The sequence below is a fragment of the Carlito syrichta genome, unplaced genomic scaffold (assembly GCF_000164805.1).
Source record: "Carlito syrichta isolate Samal-C Ts95f unplaced genomic scaffold, Tarsius_syrichta-2.0.1 Scaffold314869, whole genome shotgun sequence".
NCBI classification, from domain to species: domain Eukaryota; kingdom Metazoa; phylum Chordata; class Mammalia; order Primates; family Tarsiidae; genus Carlito; species Carlito syrichta.
This window is the reverse complement of record NW_007258965.1, coordinates 491,115-505,032: the sequence shown is the minus strand read 5'-3', so window position 1 is coordinate 505,032 and position 13,918 is coordinate 491,115. Positions and strand designations below refer to the sequence as shown.

General features: G+C 46.2%; 1 protein-coding gene across 1 annotated transcript in view; it reads right to left on the bottom strand.

The window, feature by feature from the left end:
• Positions 1-9,991: 9,991 nt before the first annotated feature.
• Positions 9,992-13,918, bottom strand: part of LOC103274753 (sialic acid-binding Ig-like lectin 13) — a gene marked incomplete at its 5' end in the record, with an annotated part of 4,972 nt that continues 1,045 nt past the window's right edge. The window contains 7 exons of the mRNA XM_021705990.1: positions 9,992-10,065; positions 10,472-10,551; positions 10,894-10,987; positions 11,320-11,577; positions 12,401-12,448; positions 12,670-12,939; positions 13,106-13,658. Of these exons, the coding sequence (XP_021561665.1) occupies positions 9,992-10,065; positions 10,472-10,551; positions 10,894-10,987; positions 11,320-11,577; positions 12,401-12,448; positions 12,670-12,939; positions 13,106-13,658 (1,377 nt within the window). The remainder of the gene's footprint in view (positions 10,066-10,471; positions 10,552-10,893; positions 10,988-11,319; positions 11,578-12,400; positions 12,449-12,669; positions 12,940-13,105; positions 13,659-13,918) is intronic.

Here is a 13,918-nt window from a genome sequence, read left to right as displayed (position 1 = left end):
GTTTCTTCATTTTCATTTGTTTCCAGGTATCTTTTGATCTCTATTTTGATTTCATCATTGACCCAGGAGTTGTTTAGTATCATGCTGTTTAGTGTCCATGGCTTTGCGGGTTTTGGGGGGACCTTGTTGGTATTAATGTTAATTTTTATTCCACTGTGGTTCGAGAAGGTGCATGGTAAAATTTCAGTCCTTTTAAATTTGATTATGCTTGATTTATGGCCAAGTATATGGTCAATCTTAGAGTACATTCCATGCGGTGATGAGTAGAATGTGTATTCTGTGGTCTTTGTATGGAGTGTTCTGTAGGTATCAACTAAGTCCATTTGGTCAAGAGTCACATTGAGGTTCCGGATCTCATTCCTGATTTTTTTGTCCTGATGATCTGTCTAGGGTTGCGAGTGGGGCATTAAAGTCCCTAGTTATGATGGTGCTAGAGTCAATGTCTTTCTTTAGTTTCCCTAGAAGTTGCTTTATAAAAGTTGGCGCACCTATGTTGGGTGCATATATGTTTAGGATAGATATTTCTTATTGGTGGAGTGAACCTTTTATCATTATGTAGTGGCCCTCTGTATCTTTTTTAATTTTTGATAGTTTAAATGGTATTTTGTCTGAAATTAGGATCGCGACTCCTCCTTTCTTTTGTGTTCCATTTGCCTGAAAATTTATTTCCCATCCTCTTACTTTGAGTCTGTGCATGTCCTTTCTAGTGAGATGGGTCTCTTGAAGGCAGTATATTGTTGCCTGGTGATATTTTATCCATTTTGCCATTCTATGTCTTTTCAGTGGTGTGTTTAGTCCATTCACATTCAGGCTAATTATTGAAATGTGAGAACTCGTCCCTATCATAGAGTTCTTATAGAGTTGTTGTTTTTCCACTTGGTTTTTGTCTTTCTTTTGGTGTTGGGGTTTATTCATGTGTATTTTATTCTTTTTTCCTTTTCTTCTGTGTTTAGTACTTTCTTAAGTGTTTCATGTAGAGGTGGTCTGGTGGCAGTGTAAGTTCTTAGGGATTGGATATCTGAGAAAGATTTCAATTCTCCCTCGCTGATGAAGCTTAACTTGGCTGGGTAGGTTATTCTTGGTTGAAATTGTTTATCTTTTAGGACTTTGAAGATAGGGCTCCAAGCTCTCCTAGCCTGTAGGGTTTCTGTAGATAAATCTGCTGCTATTCTAATTGGTCTTCCATGGTAGGTGATCTGGCCTTTTTCTCTTGCTGCCTTTAGGAATTTTTTTTTATGCCTACTTTGTTTAGGCGAATTATTATGTGTCTAGGAGTTGGTCTTCTCATTTGTTGTCTTGCAGGAGTTCTCTGAATCTCTTGTGTTTGAATTTTTGCATCACTGATTAGATAAGGGAAATTTTCTTGAATGATCTCATGGAAAGTTTGTTCCAGTGTGATCTCTGCCTCACTTTCTGCCTCAGGAAGGCCAATTACTCAGGTTCAGTCTCTTGAAATAATCACTCATCTCTTGAAGGTTTTGTTCTGTCTTTTTGAGCTTATTTTCTGTGTTTTTAAGAGTTTGGGTTAGTTCTATATTTTGGTCCTCAAGCTCTGAGGTTCTTTCTTCTGCTTGGGTAATTCTGCTTTCCATGCTTATCAGTTTGTTATTTATTTCATTCACAGTATTCTTTATTACTGTTATATCAGATATCAGCTCCTTCCTAGTTTCTTCTTGTCTCTCCTCAATTCTTTTTAATCTTTCCATTAATGTCTTGATATCTAGGTTTGTAGTTTGAGACCAGTCATTCTGGGGGCTCTTCATTATTTGCATTCCAATGTCAGTTTTCTAAGTGTCTGCCCTCCCAGGGGTCTGGGAGAGACTCATATTCTTCTTTTGGGTTTTCTTCATTTGTGTAGATTTTTCTCTCTCTCCCCTTTCCCTCCCCTTCTTTAATTCTATTTTTCAGGGAAAGTGGGGTTGCTTTTGCTTCGCTTGTGCAATCTCCTGTTCTTCCTTATGAGGGTCCTCTGGCTTTGTTCACTTTTGAGGTTGGAGTGTGGGCTGCGGACTATACTTTTTGCAGTTTTGAGGTTTAATTGAGGGGGAAGCTGTGATTAAGAATTTATATGCTGATTCCAGCATCCACCAACAGGTGTATGAGCACACTGGAACCTATTTCCCACTGCCTTACAATCTGTCTATGCAGCAGTATGTAGGTTTGGTCCCTGGATCAAAAGGAGGTACAAAAGAGGAAAATCATGGAGGAAGGGGGGTCAATAGGAAGTTAGAAAGAGAGAAGAGTGAGAGGGAAAAGAGACATACATACCAACTAACAGTTGAAAAAGAGACACAAGGACAGAAAGAAGTGAAAAAAAAACACGCAAGAAAAATTCCCTAAAGAATACTGGTAGCTACACAGAGACAGACCGATAAAATCATGAAACAGATAGTGTAAGTCAGAAAGCAAACAAAAGTGAGCAAAACAAACAGTCAAAATTATAAAATCAAAAGTCAAAATAAGAGATCAGACTAGCTCTGGAATCTTTCCTGTGTGTCTAAAGTCTCTTCAGCTCTGATCTCCAGCCTCTCCCCCTTTGTTTTCGTTGCAGGCAGCTAGATTTACTCACAGTTTGGGTTTGTTTTTTTAGCCTGCTGTCTGGGAGGTCTGTGTCACTTAGTTGCCTTTGTCTGATTCAGCATAGGAGAGGGGCTTTGTCTCCTGTTTAGTGACGTTACCTTAGGAACCGAGGTGGAGGCTGCTGATAGATGGGCGGGGCAATGCAATCTCTGCCTGGAGAATGGCCGAGGTGGCAGCTTCACTATTGCAGATCTTTTCTCTCCACTCGTCTGGCTCCCTGTTTGATCTGCTATGGTGGACTGTGGTGGTGTGGGAGGCACCGGGGATCAGCTGTACAGTTGGGTGATGGATCCAGGGTGCCACCAGCAGGCTGGGGTGGAGGAGGGTGTCGGGAGTTCCCTCCTCTGGAGCTGAAAGCCTGTGATCAGCACCTCCTTAAGATATGCTGTTCCCTTACACAAGCACGGGGTTGCGCACTGAGTGCCTCAGCCAGGGTGGGCCCGGAGCTCCAGAGCTCCAAAGCTCCAAAGGGCAGGTGGTGAGTGGTGAGAGTGGCCCTAGGCCCCTCACAGGGTACTTCAGCCAGAAATGGGACAGGTATCTCTGAGAGGCGGGCACCCAAAGCCTCCCTGTGTGACCGGCGACTTGGTGCTGGGTACTGGGCGAGACAATGTAGCCAGGGAGGGAGCTGAGATGCACGGGAGTCTCGTATAGTGGAGCAGCAGCAGCCGGGGGCCGCAATATCTGGCCCTGCATGGAACCTAAGGTCCCCAGGCCTCAGACCAGTGCAGCTGGCGGTAGGCAAGGGGTGGAGGAAGAAAAGTAAGAGTCTTTTTGGGAACTCACGTTTTGGAGAATCTCACAATTCCACTTATGCCGTCGCCATCTTACCGGAACACCTCCATGAGTATATTTAAAAGTAGAAGCAATCGGCACACAGCCTGGATCCCCTATGATAAGCCGGCGCCACAAACGTGAAAAACAGATGGGTGCTTTGGTAGACCACCCTTCATAAGAAAATTCACCAACCCACTACAGGGTAATAGATTCAGTGGAGGGTTGGCCCAATAAAAAAGCATTACTAACATACTGGGACTGAAGGGTCATCCCAAACCACCTCCCTTTAAAGGGGGGAGGTCAGGCACGTAGGCCCAATAAGGTGAACTGTGGCCCCTAACTGTACCCACCTGGCAAGCCACCACAGCAAGCATGGCCAGGAACAAGGTAGATGGGTCAGATGTGACTCCTCCACTGTTTCGCACTATGTTTTCAGCTTTAGCTGTTAGCACCTTTAATTGCCCCCCAAAAGGAGGTACGGCTTGACGTGTGCCCTAGAACAGAGCCATGGAGGAGGCACAGTCCCCAGTGGGATGATGCACAGCCTCTTGAATGGAGGGATCCTCCCTTGATACTCTGGAGCTGGGAGCCAGTGTAGAGTTGGACGAATCATGCCTGGAGCCATCGGGGTTCTTCTGCATTTCTAGGGAAAACACAAGCACTGCCTCATCCCCAGATGAGCACTGGCCTGTCAAAGGATCCTTCCAGTGAACCAAAGCCTCTGCTTTAGGAGAAGAGTGCCAAAAGCGTTCTATAGCTGATACCCCCTTATTATCCAGATTAAGAAAATTAAGAATTAAGAATGCTTGTGCCAATAGTGTATGTGGGGAGGAATGTGTATATTCAGGGTGTGTGTTTCTTCCTGGTTCTGTCTTGGGAGGTTGCTATTTTCCAGGAATGTCTCCATTTCTTCTAGATTTTATAAGTCGTTACCATAGAGGTTTTCATAACAGTGTCTTAAGACCTTTTATATTTTTGTGGTGTTTGTTGTTATGTTACTTCTGATTATGCAGGGGAAAACCAATAATAATGCTTAGTTTTAATTGAATAATGTGGTAGGTAGAATAAAGGTCTCCACAGGTATCCACCTGTATATAATTAGTTCAAATTGGCACAATGGTGATGGTGGATTAAGAAAACAAATAATTAAGAAAATTATAACCTACTGAGCACATGTGGGGACCTGATTCTGCATAGATGTGGGGTGCAGAAGACATCCTCAAGAAGACGTCAGCTATGACTTTATCCAACTTACTTTCTGGTACAGGGAGCAGACAATATGCAATAAGAAGATAATTATCTCACTATGAATTATTGTCTAATGTATGAGAACAGGATGCAGTGAGAAAGAATAATGGGATTTCAGTGGGACACAGCCTCTAAGGTCAAGGAGGCCCCAATGTTGTTGGGAGATGGGACCTGGACTCTACAGTAAATGGATGCACCTAGGAATGAGGGGAGACCAGTGCAGGTTGGTTCTCAGCTGGACTCTCTCAGCTTGTTCTCCCTCACTGAACTCTCCAGAGGCTCTGTCCTGGGATATTCTCTTTTTGACCTAAAATCAGCTTCCTTCTGGAAAATAACAGAGCACAGAAGACAACATTGTCACTATTTTAAGTGCACAGTTTGGCACTGTAAGGGATATGCACATGGTTGTGCAATCAGCTTTCAGAACTCTTTTATGTTGTAGAACCAAAACTCTGCCCCCACAAAACAGCAGCTCCTCACTCCCTTCTCTCAGTCCCTGGCAGCCTCCACTGCACTTACTATCTATGAATATGACTCTTCCAGGAACCTCGTGGAAAGAGAATCCTACGTTATTTTACTTTTTATAGCTGATTTTTTTTAGCATGATTTTTTCAAGGTTCATCATATGGTAATGTGTGTCAGAATTTCTTTTTTTTTTACTTGAATCATATTCTACTGTACATATAGACAAGGTTTGTGTATTCATTCATGTGTTTGGAAATGCTTGGGTTAACACCTAGGTATAGAAGGAACATACTTTAAAATAGTAAATTCCATCTACAACAAACCCACAGCTAACATGTTGCTAAATGAACAGAAACTAGAAACATTTCTCCTAAAAACTGGAACAAGAAAAGGCTGCCCACTCTCACCCCTCTTGTTAAATATTGTGTTGGAACTCCTAGCTCAGGCAATTAGACAAAAGAAGGAAATCAGGGATATCCAGATAGGAAAAGAGGAAGTCAAGTTATCCCTCTTTGCTGATGATATGATCCTATACCTTGAAAATCCAAGAGAATCTGTCAAAAAGCTGCTTGCACTTATAAAGGACTTTGGCAAAGTCTCAGGGTACAAAATAAATGTGCAAAACACAGTTGCATTCCTATACACCAACAACAAGCAGGCAGAGACTCAAATAGAAAGCACAATCCCATTCACAATAGCTACCAAAAAAAATGAAATACCTCGGCATCTTCCTAACCAGAGAAGTGAAAGACCTTTACAATGAGAACACAAAACACTACTCAAAGAAATCCAAGAAGACACGAACAATTGGACATATATTCCATGCTCATGGATAGGAAGAATCAACATTGTTAAGATGTCCATCCTACCAAAGGCAATCTACAAATTCAACGCAATACCCATTAAGTTACCAACATCATTCTTCTCAGACCTGGAAATGACAATACAGAAATTTATATGGTAACATAAACGACCACGAATAACCAAAACAATCCTTAGCAAAAGAAATAAAGCAGGAGGTATCACACTTCCAGACTTTAAACTTTACTGTAAGGCTACAGTCATCAAAACAGCCTGGTACTGGTACAAGAACAGACACATAGACCAATGGAACAGGATAGAGATTCCGGAAGCAAAGCCTCAATTCCTCAACCAACTCATCTTTGACAAAGTCTCCAGCAACAACCACTGGGGAGAGGAGAACCTATTCAGTAAATGATGCTGGGAAAACTGGCTGACCACATGCAGAAGATTGAAACAGGGCCCGTACCTATCACCATACACAAAAAATTAACTCTAAATGTATCAAAGACCTAAATGTAAAACCTCAAACTATAAGAATCTTAGAAAACGCAAGAGACACCCTTATGGAAATTAGAACTGGGATCCAATTCCTATTCAGAACCTGAAAGATCGATACCTTAAGATATAAGATAGACAAGTAGGACCTCATCAAATTAACGAGCTTTTGCAAAGCAAAAGAAACTATCAAGAGAGCAGAGAGACAGCCCACAGAATGGGAAAAAAATATTTGCCAACTGTATATCAAACAAAGGCCTAACATCTAGGATCTACAAGGAACTCAAATGTGCCGAAAGGAAAAAAACAAACCAGTACCTTTAAAAAGTGGCAAAAGACATAAATAGATACTTCTAAAAAGAAGATATACGGGCAGCCAACAGACACATGAAAAAGTGCTCAGCCTAACTCGTCATCAGAGAAATGCAAATCAAAACCACATTGAGATACCACCTAACCCCTGTAAGAATGGTCATCATTAATAAAACAAGCAATAACAGTTGCTGGCGAGGATGTGAAGAAAAAAGAACGCTTCTATACTGCTGGTGGGAATGCAAACTAGTACAACCTCTTTGGAAGACAATGTGGCTATTTCTGAAATAACTAGAAGTCGACCTTCCATATGACCCAGCAATTCCCCTGTTGGGAATATACCCCGAGGAACTCAAATTATTCTACAAAAAAGATACTGCGCACATATGTTTGTTGTAGCTCTACTCACAATAGCAAAAGCATGGGACCAACCATGTTGCCCATCAAAGCTGGACTGGATAAAAAAAAACGTGGTAGCCGGGCTCGGTGGCTCAGCCTGTAATCCCGTGCCTTTGGGAGGCTGAGGTGAGTGAATTGCCTGAGCCCGCGGGTTCGAGACCCGCCTTGGCAGCGAGACCTCATCTCTACAATAAAATCAAAAAATCAGCCAGGCGTGGTAGCGCGCGCCTGTAATTCCGGCTACTCGGAAGGCTGAGGCGGAAGGCTGAGGCGGAAGGATCGCCGGAGCCCAGCAGGTCGAGGCTGCGGTGGCCGGGAGCGGCCACTGCACTCCGGTCTGGGCGACAGAGTGAGACTCCAACTCAAAAAAAAAAAAGTGGTACATATAAACAATGGAATATTATGCAGCCATAAAGAAAGACAAATATATGGACTTTGCAGCAACTTCTATGGATCTGGAGTCGATCATACTCAGTGATTTATCACAGAAACGAAGAACAGAGTTCCATATGTTCTCACTCATAAGTTGATCTTGAATTTATAATGCTATAAGAAAGCTATTGACAGTAGTGGGAAACTGTCAGGGAAGAGGGAGCAGGATTGGCAGTTGAGGGAAACTGCTAGGGGAGGGAGGGGCATACCTCATCAACAAGGGTACCTGCATGATCAATATTTATATACCTAACCCTGAATTGTACCCCGCATCTTTATAATAAAAAAAGAGACACTCTTGGGTTGTTTCTGCCTCTTGGTTATGGTCAATCATTCTGCCACAAACATTGATATGCCAATCCATTCAAGTCCCTTCTTTGTTTCCTTTGTGTGTAGAATCAGAAGTAGAATGATTGGATCTCATGTCGCTTCCATTATTATTTGAAGAAGTGACATTTGCACTATAAAGATTTACACCCAGGCATGTAAGCCTGTGGTAACGATAATCTGGAACACCTGTGGTCACCTGGAACTGTAGGTAGGCTTGATTCTGAGTTTCCCATATACCCAGACCCATGATCAACTTTAATTTATAAATTACGCATGGAAAAGATTGACAAGAGCTAATAATAAAATAGAACAAGAATAAAAATACGTTGTCAGTATTATTATTATATTATTATTATTTGAGTTGGAGTGTCACTCAGTCACCCAGGTTTGAGTGCAATGGCACTCTCACAGGCACTCCAGCGTGGACCTACTGGGCTCCAACGATCCTTCCGCCTCAGCCTTCCAAGTAGCTGTTAGCTACCATGCCCAGCTAACAATACATTATTATTAAAGGTATGTGAATGTAGACTTTCTCTCAGTCAAAACATCTAAGTGTTCTGTCCCTCAGGTAAGTGAAACTGCAGACATCAACGTCTCAGATAAGGGGGGATAACTACATAAATGTCATAACCTTTTATAATCGTTATAAGCTCAAAATCTCTCGTCTACATTCCTCTCTTGACCGCCAGCATTTCTATCCAAATGTCTTTGGGCTAGCATGTCAGGTGACCCTCAAATTAGCATCCTCCCTCAAAGCCCTCCTCTCTACAGTCCTCTATGGACACATCTCCTTCCTCCCAGGTGCTCAGGGAAACACTCTGGCATCATCCTTGCCCTACTGTTCCCAATACTTACCACAGCAATGAGAAAATATGGACACTTGACATTCTGCACACATCCCTCAACTGACCCTGCCTCCCTGGTTCGAGCCACTGCCCCTCTTTCTGGAGGATCCGCTGCTGTTGCCTCTGGGTGTGTCCACAACATCCCAGATCTGCTGCAGACTCTGAGCACTGCACTCGCTGTTCTCCCATTTCCTCTTTCTGGGAGACTTTCTCTGAGCCAGACACAGAGACTGCTTCCTCATCTCCTCCATATCTTTACCTAGACATCACCTCTTCACGCCACCAGAGGCAGAAACTCTCCAGTCTGTCACAAACTCCTTTTCCTGTGTGATTTTCCTCCAAATACCTTTTACCATCCCAAGGGCTTTCATTTTATTATTATTTATTCTGTTCTCCAGAATGACAATAACTTGACGACAGAGATATCTTTTGTTTCCTGTTTTAATTTTGGTAAAATATATGTGCCATAACATTTGCTATATTTGAAATTGTACAGGGTACAACTCAGTGGCATTAAACACTTTCACATTGATGTGCGGCCATCACCACCGTCTATTTCCTGAAATTTCTCATCACCCGGAATAGAAACTCTGCCCCCATTGCACAATGACACCCAATCCCTGCACTGTCCCCAATCTCTGGTCCCCATGCTACTTTTGTCCTCATGAATTGGCCCATTCTAGGTGGTTAAAAGAAGCAGAAATATACACTATTTGTTGCTATCTGTCTGGCTTATGCCACTTACTATATAATTTCAAATTTCGCCCATGTTGTAACAGACATCACAGTTGCATCCAATTCTTTGAGGCTGGAGAATATTCCATTTTATGGAAATAGAACCTTGTTTCTATCCACTCATTGGTCCATGGACACTTGGGTCTTCTTCACCTCTCAGCTTCTGTAAATAATGTTACAAATGACACTGGTGTGCATCTACCTGCGTAAGTCCTTGCTTTCAATCCCTTTGGGAAAATATTGAGGATGGAATACCTGGATGCTATGGTGATTCTATGCTTAATTTTTAAAGGGCAAACCAGGGGTTTTTAACAGCCTGCACCATTTTTCATGCTATGCATGAAGGCTTCCGTTTCTCCACAAACTTGCAAACAATTAGTTGTTTTGTTTTATCTTTTTTTGTTTTTATTTATTTCTTTTAAATAATGTGTGTGAAGTAGTATCTCCTTTGCAGTTTTGACTTGACTTTGTCAAATAACTACTGGTGTTGAGCTTCTTCTCACATGCTGTTTGAGCATTTGCACATCATGTAGAACAGAGTCCAGCAGGGGAGAGACTGTGCCCGGCCCTCAGTCCAGGTGGGGTGTTGGCACCTCACTCTCCAGCAATGGAGGGAAACATGGCTGTTCAGACAGGGGAGGACCTGGACAAGGAGGCGTCTGGAAGCACAGTCTAGAGGTCTGTGTTGGGAAGAGAGGGGGCAGGAGGGGAGGCGGGCTCAGTGACCAGGGAAGAGGTGAGGCCGCAGGAATGACCAGGGTCAGGATGGAGAAAAGGCACCAAGAGGAGACATGTTTAGGAGGAGGAATGAGAGTCAATGATGGACTGAATCTGGGGGAGGGAGGGAGTTCAAGGTGGAGAAAACACCCTGACTCTGACGATGGAGGTGAGGCCACCGTGTCATCAGTGGAATGGGAATCCCAGCAGAAGTGGGTCTGGGGAGGAGGATGGGTGGCTTAACAGTGGCCAGGCTGAGCACAGCAATCCTGAAGCCACCTGGGAGAGGGATCCAGAGGGATGCTGGACGGCAAGACACCTACGACGCTCACCTGAGAGATTAATCCTTGCAGTATTTCCATCCTCCATGCCCGTGGCTGCCCATGTCTCCTTCCTCCTGTGGCACTTCACCCTGAGAGAAGAAATCAGGGCCTGTCAGTAGACCAGATCAGGGTCAGAGGGTGGCAGAGTCATCTTCCTGTGTCTTATTAAGTGAGATAAAGTAAATGAGGTAGAGAGAGCAGTTCTGGCTCCCAGTTCCTCCTCGATGAGAACAGGAACCTCCCTACCCTGGACACTTGGCCAGAGTCAGGACAGACAACAATTGTCCCCTGTGGATTCTCACCACAGGTCAGGGTCTTGCCTGGCCTCAGCCCTCTTGACCCAACTGCTTTTTTCCAACAATGAGCCTAGAATTTAGCATCATATCCCCTCCCTCCCCACAGCTCCCCTTGATTCCCTGGGCAGTGCTTACGTGAGGAAGATAAGGCAGAGGCAGAGAAACAGAATCTTCACAGCCACCTCCCCGAGGGCCACCAGAGCCACCTCTGCCAGGGGCCCTGATTTCTCTACAAAATATGAGGTGAGGCTGATTCATCTGGTAAATATCAGTTCCAGGTCCTTCCTCTCTTTTGGCACTTGGAAATTGGGTTCTCCAGACCCTTTCTGCATCACTGAATATGGGGTTACTCCAGCCCTGTCCTCAACCCACCTCCCACCATGTGTGTCCAGCAGTAAATAGAAGGCTCAGCCCGCCGTGGCAATTCAGGCCTCACAGCTGCATGTGAGGCTGAGCTGAGCACACTCCTGTGCACTGCTGACCCTAGTGTGGGGCTTGCTTGTGGACCTGGGAGCTGAAGGTCATTGAGAAGGGGCTGGGGTTCAGCCCCTTGACACTCACTCTGCCTGGAGAGGCTCAGGGAGACATGTTGAGAGCCCAGAGGGTTCTGAGCTCGGCAAGTGAATTCTTCCTCATCCACAAGGTGCACTTGGGGCAGCTCCAGCACCCCAGGGCTCGAGGGCTGAGATGGGCTCAGTGTCAAGCTCTTCCGGTTCCAACTCAGCCTGGCAGGGGGATTGCTGTCGGTAGCACAGACCAGGCGCAGAGACTGACCCTCCAGGACTGAGAGAAATGAGCCATTTCTCAGGTCTGTAGCTGCTGTTGAGAAAGAGACAGAGTCAGATAGTCAGAGAGACAGAGTGAGGGAGGAAATATATAGAAAGGAGATAAGGAAGACCGACACACATACTCTGAAGGGCAGGAAACACACACTGTCACCTTTCCCTGCTGGGAACATCAACCTGTCCACCCTTCAGGAGAACAATTCAGCCACATCACTCAAAATTAGAGCAAACATAAGCCACAACTCTGTGGTGCTCTTAGGAACTAACTCCACTGACTTAGTATTTCCAAGTGAAAGAAGATACAAGATAATTCATTACAATGTTTCTGTGGTGGAATAAACTTAGTGCCGTGATGTCCCCGTAGAAGATGCCACAAACATCCTCCGAAATCCTTCAGGTGAACACACCAAAGCTCAGGGCAGCCTGGACAGACATGGGTCGATTCTAGGGAGGCAGATGGGAATCTTGGGACAGACTCTGCTCTGCGTTTTGGGTTTTAGCCCACGTGACTCCATTCCATCACCTGGAGATGTGAAGGAGTTAGATCAGAACTACGGGGACAAATAAGAGTCAAGGCAGAAGGCAAGGCCGGGAGATGAATGATGAGGTCCTCAAGGCTGGTCCTGCTGTGCGACTGTCACCCTGTCCTCGCGGGCCGAGGGGTGTGTGTGTGGAGAATTCTGAAGGGGTTAAAGGGTGGGTGGGGCAGATGCTCGGGGGCCACAGGGGCTGAGGGTGGGGAGGGGACCTGGGTTCAGCCACAGGGAGTCTCTAGTGACCAGTTGAGTCCAGGTGAGGAGGGGTCCTGCTCTGAGCTGAAGGCCCTGCTCCCCCTTTCAGAGAGGGTTCCATCTTACCTGTGTCATCTCCTCGGAAGACAGTCACAGTCAAGTTCTGAGGAGCATCTGGACAGAAAGACAGATTCACATCGCTGTGGGGGTGGTGGACACTGGCCCTCTCTCCCAGGAACTGCATAGTCGGGGAAGGTGGAGCCAGCATCCTCCTGACCCCCCACTCTTGCCTTGGACTCTGGGACCCAGCATCCCATGTCCAGCTCTGACCCCCATCCCTCTGCCCTCAGGGACTCCCCCCATCAGGGACCCAGGCATCCTGGCCCAGCTCTCACAGGACACATTGAGATGGATGGTCCTTGTCGTAGTTACATTGGCCCCAGGCAAGGTCACCTGACAGGTGAGGCTGGTGCCGTGGTCCTGTGGCTGTGGGATGAGGGTAAGCACCAAGGAAGCAGAGCTGGTGGGGTCCAGAGAGGATACGGAGGCCCCCATCCAGGAGATCATGGGGGGTTTCCCCTGATCACAGGTCCAGGGCACAGAGCAAGTCAGGTTCCCAGGGCGGCCAGACTCCAGGGTCCCCGGGATGATGTCGGGAGTCAGGGCTGGTGAGGAGAGGGGGAGACACACAGGATCAGGAGGGAGGTTCTGAGGTGGGCCCTGGTGAAACTCACACTCTAGTCCAGGTCCTCCCCTGAGCTAGGCCCACTTCGCCCCAACTCCCTCCCAGCAAAGGGGTCTCATCCTTCCCCTGTGGATCCCAGCCCTTACCTGGCACATGCAGAGAGAGCTGGTTAACCTTGTAATCCATATTTGGCCTGTAGTTCCATATTACCATTCCTCTCTCCAACCGAAAGAAATATATCCCCTGGTCCATCATCCTGACATCTCTAATGCTCAGAGAGCAGTTGTTGTACTGTGGGTCCCCAAGGAGGTGGAATCGACCCTGGGTCTCCTCCTGCACTTTTTGAGCTGGGTTGTTTGTGGTCACTGGAGCATCCCTGTCTGTATCAGCCCCTCCCCGGAACCAGTAGCCATAAACTGGGTCAGAGTCAGTCCAGTCGCCCTGGGGGTAGGAGAAAGAGCAGGGCACAGAGACACACAGGCCCTCCTGCACCATCACTGACTTCACTTTCAACTTGTAACCATCTCCAAATGGTCTCTGTCCCTGCCCCTGCACTCCCTCCATCCCCCAGAGCAGAGGCGGCAGCAGCAGCAGCATGTCTGGGGCGGGAGGTGCCAGGGCTGCCCGTGAAAGTCTGTTCCTCAGGGTCCTTCTTTCAGGAACTAAGAGCTCAAGACTCATGAGAGGCCCCACAGGAAGCTGGGGGTGAGGCCAGGACAGTGACTTCCTCAGAGGAGGAACTTCACACCCAGGTGCTGTCAGGGCCGGGTCAGCCCTCGGAGACCAACCATCCCCCACCCCACCCCCACTCCTGGAGACCCAGAGTGGGTGAGAGACTCACTCAAATTCACACCCCATCTTCTGCCTCCCTGTGGACATCTTCCTCTGGGATGACATTTTCTGCAAGATGAAAATAGGTCGCATCTAGCCAGACCCCTGAGGCTCCCCTGAGACCCTCA